Source organism: Lethenteron reissneri, chromosome 32 (genome assembly GCF_015708825.2).
Source record: "Lethenteron reissneri isolate LAM-NWPU_2019-01 chromosome 32, ASM1570882v1, whole genome shotgun sequence".
NCBI lineage: Eukaryota > Metazoa > Chordata > Hyperoartia > Petromyzontiformes > Petromyzontidae > Lethenteron > Lethenteron reissneri.
Window position 1 is genome coordinate 1,468,244 of NC_083810.1, and position 6,471 is coordinate 1,474,714.

General features: G+C 58.7%; 1 protein-coding gene across 1 annotated transcript; it reads right to left on the reverse strand.

Annotated features, from left to right (window-relative positions):
- Positions 1-451: 451 nt before the first annotated feature.
- On the reverse strand, positions 452-5,915 carry LOC133349877 (uncharacterized). Its single transcript, XM_061563696.1, has 2 exons — positions 4,378-5,915; positions 452-572 (listed from the first exon to the last, which is right to left on the reverse strand). Exons 1-2 carry the CDS (start codon positions 5,677-5,679, stop codon positions 558-560), a joined length of 1,317 nt encoding a protein of 438 aa, XP_061419680.1. The 5' UTR covers positions 5,680-5,915; the 3' UTR covers positions 452-557.
- Positions 5,916-6,471: the final 556 nt, after the last annotated feature.

The following is a 6,471-nucleotide window of genomic DNA, read 5'->3' on the forward strand; positions in this document are numbered from 1 at the left end:
GTGCGAGCGCCACCCTTGTGTACGGCCGTAACCCCGCCCCTTGTGTTTGTTGGCCATCCGTGGCCATGCATAATCACACCTCAACATTCGTAGACATGCGCAATTACACCTCTACATCACCCCCCCCTGTACAGCTCGCAGCCGTCCCCGGCTGCAAAAAAAAATCAGAATAAAGGTGCATCCCTCACAAAAACCCCGTGTGTGCCTCGCGTAATTTTTAACAAGAACAAGAGAACCTTAACAAGAACAACAACAGGAAGAGAGAGAGAGAGAGAGGAAAAAAAATAACCCGACGCACCCCCCCCGAATAAATACCCCAAAACCAACATATATACACACACTCCGGACGCCACCCCTCCCATTGTCCGCAAGGCCCCCCAACGGCCGACCTCACAATAGTCTGCGCGTTTTGGCGCGCGTCCGCGCGGCGGGCCCATCACAAGGGCCCGTCCTGGCACGCTCAGTGACGGTTGTTGACGGTCCGGGTGCAAGAGAGTCAGGCGTCGCTGCCGAGTGACCCCCGACCCCTCCGGGAGGGGTTGGTGGGTGTGGACCCGTCACTCCTGTTTCACCTGGGGACGGAACAGTTGGCGTCAGGTTAGGCGAGTGCAGCGACGACGGGGAGTCGGCGACACCCTCACACGTTTGGCCATGCGTGTGTGTGTGTGAACCACGGGGCGGCGCGACAAATGGTTTTAACCTTGAGGGGTGCACATACCACCGGCGCCTCCCCCATTTGACGCGAACACATTGCGGCCGCAAAACCTGCACGACCTCCACTGGCCCCCGCCACGGCCGTACCAATTTCGACGAGGTTGCCAGCGGCACCTGAGGACAGTGCAACCACGCCCTGTCCCCTGGTTCCCATTTGACCACCTGCACCCGCCCCAACCGAAGCCTCTCGTTCGCCTTCTGGCGGAGTTCAGAATTTTGCACGGCCGCTTCCCGCGCCTCAGACAATTTAGCGATGTTAAATTTAATGTGTTCGGACAAATTAGACTTCGCCGGGAGCGCCGAGAGCTTCAGCTGGGTCGCCACAGGGGGGTTAACTTCGCGCCCATACATTAAAAAGAAAGGGGAAAATCCGGTGGCCGCATGAGGAGCCATTCTGTAGGCCTGCAACACACCGGCTATGCGGAGGTCCCAATCCGTCTGGGATACCGACACCTGCTGGGACAGCATGGACGTGATGGTCCGATGCAGCCGTTCCACCATCCCGTCAGTTTGTGGGTGATACGGAGAGGTCCGAACCTTCTCCGTACCCAAGAGGTCGCACACCTCACGTAGGAGTTTACCAGAAAAATTCCTACCCTGGTCAGTAAGCAGCCGTTCCGGAGCACCTTTGTCGAGGACATAGCCCTGGACAAAGGCCTCCGCGATGGCTGCTGCCGACTGGTTCGCCAGGGGCCAGGCCATAGGCCATCTCGTGAAGTATTCAACCCCCGTTAGTAAATACCTATTGCCCCTGGGCGTAGCGGGAAATGGCCCAAGTATGTCCAGAGCGACGAGCTCGTTAACCCGGGAAACTTTTATGGACTGCAGCGGAGGGTTGGACCCCCTCACAGGCGGCTTCCTCTGCGCGCATTGCGTGCATGACCCCAAGAGATCCCCCACGTCCTTTTCCATGCCCGGCCAGAAGAAATCCAGCTGGAGCGTGGCAAAGGTCTTGTGAACCCCCAAGTGCAGAAGCCGCTCATGAACAGCCCATACCACCTTACCCCTTAAAGCAGCAGGCACCACAAGCCGCTGGCGCCGGGTTTTTCCATCCCAGTGCATCAAAAGACCCTGGAACAACCCCCACGAGTCAACGTTTTCCACCCCCTGACCAGCCCCCCCGACGCGACGGCGCAAAGCGAGGAGGGAGGTGTCCTCCATTTGGAGGCGTCCCCATTCCGCGACCGGCAACCCCAGCAACGAATCCCTCCCTTCTTGCTCGATAGGACCCGAAGCCGAAGGTGCATCGGTAGCGGCCACGAGGACCGAATCGGTGGTGACGTTCGGGGGCCTACAACGCCCCGAACCCAACAGGCACGCGCACTCCGAAGTGGGTGGCAATCGTGACAGGGCGTCAGCGTTCGTGTGGCGGACACCCTTACGATATGTGGTGACAAAGTCATAGTCTTGGAGGATCTCCAACCATCGAGACAACTGGCCCGATGGTTGTTGAACCCGCAGGGCGTACTGTAGGGCCGCATGATCTGTACGGACGGTGAACCGCCGACCGTACAGATACGGGCGGTACTGCTGAATGAAATAAACAATGGCCAATAATTCCCGACGGGTAACGCAGTACCGCTGTTCGGCTGGAGACAGTACCCGACTACCGTAAGCCACCACATGCTCTACGCCCCCGATGAGCTGGGACAGCACACCCCCGATGCCCGTGTTACTTGCGTCAGTATCGAGCAAGAAGGGTTGTGAAAAATCCGGGTAATTCAACGGCGGAGCTCCCACCAAAGCATTTCTGAGGGCGCGAAAAGCAGCCTCCTCCTCCGGCCCCCAATGAAACCTGACTCCCTTGGACGTCAAGGCATGCAATGGTTTCGCAATCGTAGCGAAGTCAGCCACAAATCGCCGATAATACGACGCGAACCCAATGAAACTCCTGACCTCTCCCACAGAGGTGGGAGTCGGCCAGGAGCTGACGCATTCCGTTTTGGCGGGATCAGTGGATATCCCCGAGCGCCCAACAATGTGACCCAAATATCGCACCGATTCGCGGAGTAAATGACACTTCTGTGGTTTAAATTTCAAATTGGCAGCCCGCATTTTGAGAAAAACAGCACGCAACCTCTGGAGGTGTTCCTCGAAGGATTTGCTAAAGACGATGACATCGTCTAAGTAAATCAAACACGAATCCCATTGCAAACCTGCCAAGACCAATTCCATTAACCGCTGAAAAGTTGCCGGCGCAGAATGTAAACCCATCGGCAAACGGTTAAATTGGAAGAGGCCCTGCGGTGTACGAAAAGCAGTCTTAGGTTTCGATTCGTCATCCAGAGGAAGCTGCCAGAATCCAGATAGCAAATCAAGGGTGGAAAAGAATCGTGCACCGGCCAAGGCGTCGAGCGACTCATCCATCCGAGGAAGCGGGTACGCATCTGCCACAGAGATTTTGTTGAGACGCCGAAAGTCAACACAAAATCTCAGTGAGCCGTCGTGTTTCTTCACCAAAACGATCGGCGCGCCCCACGGGCTGGTGGAAGGGGAAATGATATCGGCGGCTAGCATGTCATCAACAGCCGATTTGACATGATCCTTTTCGGCGGGACTCAACCGAAAGGGATTTTGGCGGATTGGCGCGCTGTCACCCGTGTCAATATGGTGTCGCAGCAATTTTGTACAACCAATATCAAATTTGTGTTGACTAAAAACGTCAGCAAATTCGCTCAGGAGAACTCGCAGCTGCGCGCGCTGCGAGTCAGACAGGTCCACTGAACCCGCGCAAAGCGCATCCAGCCATCCGTCATCAGAGTCCGAATGCGGTCGCGACGGAGGATCGGTGGATACCTGACCCACGAGTGGTTCCTCATAGGGCACCGGCGTTGCGTGTGCAAGCACGGTCCCTTGAGGAACCACGGCCGTTCGCGATCCCACATTAAGGACTGCAATGAAGGGGTCCCCATCCCCTCTCACCATAGTCTGAGCCGCGAGCAAATCGGGTCCATTGACCCCGGCCCGAGATGGACCCAACAAGACCCCCCGATCCGCAACCCCTGCATCAAACGGCCGACGCAACCTAAGAGGGACGAGCATCTGAGCCCCCGGAGGCACGCGCACAGTTTTTGTGACGAGCGCCTGCACGGTGGCAAACGCCCGACGCTCCGTGGTGGGGGAAGACAGAAATGTAACGCGTCGGCCCGATGGGAGCTCAATGCACCCTTGGTCAATAAGGATACGGATGGGCATTTTGGCCAGAAAATCCGTCCCCAACAGGCACGGAACCGCGAGTGAGGAGGAAACCAAAACAGGGCCGGATAATTTAATGTCCCCAATGCAGATAGTGGCGCGGATTTGGCCAATAATGCCCAGAGAGCCCCCGTTAGCGGCATAGCACGGCACGTCAACAGGGAGCAAGGGACGACTTTGAACGGGAAGGATGTTATAAATTAAATCAGATATAATGGTCGCCGATGCCCCTGTGTCAATTAAAATCCGCACCTCTACCCCATCAATGTGACCGACCACGACCGATGATCCCGCCGACGCAGCAACGACACGATGGGCGAGCTCCGACCACTGACCCGGTTGGAGCGCTCGCCGCATTACCGAACAATCGCGCGCGACGGACGGGGAATTTGGAGCCCTGTTTAGTTGAGCGCGTGAGTGTGTGTCGGATGTGTGCGTGGGCCAAACGTGTGAGGTGCCGCGACTCGCCGTATTTCTCTGCTGGAGCTTGGGAGGAGACGGCGTGGCGTCCTGACGAGGTGTCGCCCCGCGCTGACGGGGAGCCCGGCATCCAGACGCAACGTGGCCTTGCAGGCCACAGTTGTAGCAGCGTGTGAGCGCCCCAGATGACCTGGGCTGCTCCTGGCGGCTCGGTCCATTCCGATCCTGCGGTGCCGCCGATCTCCATTCCCCTCGCCGCTCCACCCCGCAGACCTCCTCCGATGGGAGGGCGGTGGTCGCCATGGCATGGCCGGCCGCCCCCTTTGCCGCCTTCCGACGCAGGGACCGCAAGCCCCCGTGGATGTGGCGCGCGACCAGCAGGGACGACATCTCCGCGTCGTCCTGAGCCAAGACGTTGACGTCCAGCTCGTCAGCGAGTAGCAGCAGCTTCTCAGCCACCATGGCATCCACTCCTTCCTCGTCCATCCTTGGGAAAGCAGCCTTTGCCAGAGCCAGGAGAGCCGTCCGGAAGGCCAGGGGTGACTCGTTGGCGCCCCGACTCCGATCGTGGAACAGCTGCCTGCAGTCCGAAGGCGGCCCATAGACGGCTGACAGCAGCTGCAACGCCAGGTGTAGAGTGGCGCGCTTTTCCCTCGGCGCCGAGGTGAGGGTAGCCAGGGCGTCGTTGTCCAGCATCGCTGGCAGCGCGCGTAGAGCCTCGGCGTCCGACCAGTTCGCCATCTCTTGATGAGCGATGAACCGCCTCTTGAAGCCGCCCCAGTCTCCGTCAGCGCCGACAAATTCTTTAAGAGGCGGCAGACGCTGTTGTAAGGCGGCGTCCGTGGCCGCAGAACGCTCTCCGTCGCTCCCCGCCGATGATACAGTGTGGGCGGGCCGTGCACATGGCATCGCCGGTCGCTCTGATGTTGACGCGCCGGCCGGCGTTGATGATGTCACGGCTTGTGCTTGGCGCTCAGCAGACACGTGACGCGGGCCGGCCCCGCCCTCCGCTCGTACTGTAGAGATGGCGGGAAATTTGACCGCGAGCCGCGTCGGGGTGGCGGGAAACGTCGCCCCGCGCCGGCTGCCGTCGTCGACCCGCGCTGCTCCTCCAGCCCCCAGCCGCGTGATCTCCTCCAACGCGGCGGCCGCGGCGTAGAGCAGGTCCGCCAGGCGGGAGTGGGCCAGCCGGAGTCCTTCGGCCGACGCATCCCCCTCCTCCTGTCGTAGCGGCGCGGGCGTACTCGGCCCCGGCTGCTCCGATTCGACCCCGGCCATCACTGGTGGAGATTCGGCCGCGGCGTCTTCCATCTCCGACTCCCTGGTACGTGTCGTCCCTCGTGTGTCCATCGTTGGACGTTTACTTCTGACACCAGATGTAGTAAGTATATATGGAGGCTTGACGACAGGATCGGAGGCACACTTATTTATTACACCAACACAGTTGTACAGGTCACTTGGCTACAGGGATTCTCGACAGCTAACCCCTCTAACCTATACCAATTCCTCCACTACGGGACTAGGGGAGGCTATCTGTCCCAGCTTGGTTAAGCTGGGATCCCGGCTCCCTGAGTCACCAGACCAGCTTCGTCTGGGCTCTCGGGGCCACGCCACCCGCTTGCCCTGGTCGGCCCTTATAAGGACAGCGAGCCAGGGGAGCTCTGGGGCCTACACTAGCTGGTCTTCCGTCTTCTCTGGTTAAAGCTGAGTCCCGACCCCCGAGCCTTTCGGCTCATCACCTTTTATAGGACTTGCCCCCAAGGGGGGGGCCCGTGGGGGATACACATGCGGACGTCGGTGCGAGCGCCACCCTTGTGTACGGCCGTAACCCCGCCCCTTGTGTTTGTTGGCCATCCGTGGCCATGCATAATCACACCTCAACATTCGTAGACATGCGCAATTACACCTCTACACTGGCATGGTATTTTGCATATGACCGCCAAAATTATGCAAGGTACCTATCAGCATATTGGGTCGAGATGATCAATCTTCCAAAGACTCATCCACACTGCTATGAAGAAGTTACTGCAAAAGGAAACTGGACAGTATATCGTAAGGATGCTAACAGGTTCTCATCCATAGCTTGTAGAACAAACCTGCAACCGTGATTCAAAGACCAAAGGCGGCATAACTGGGATAACA

What these genes read in the sequence shown, in the direction of transcription:
- LOC133349877 (XM_061563696.1), bottom strand. Translation starts at nt 5,679, where the DNA reads ATGGACACACGAGGGACGACACGTACCAGGGAGTCGGAGATGGAAGAC.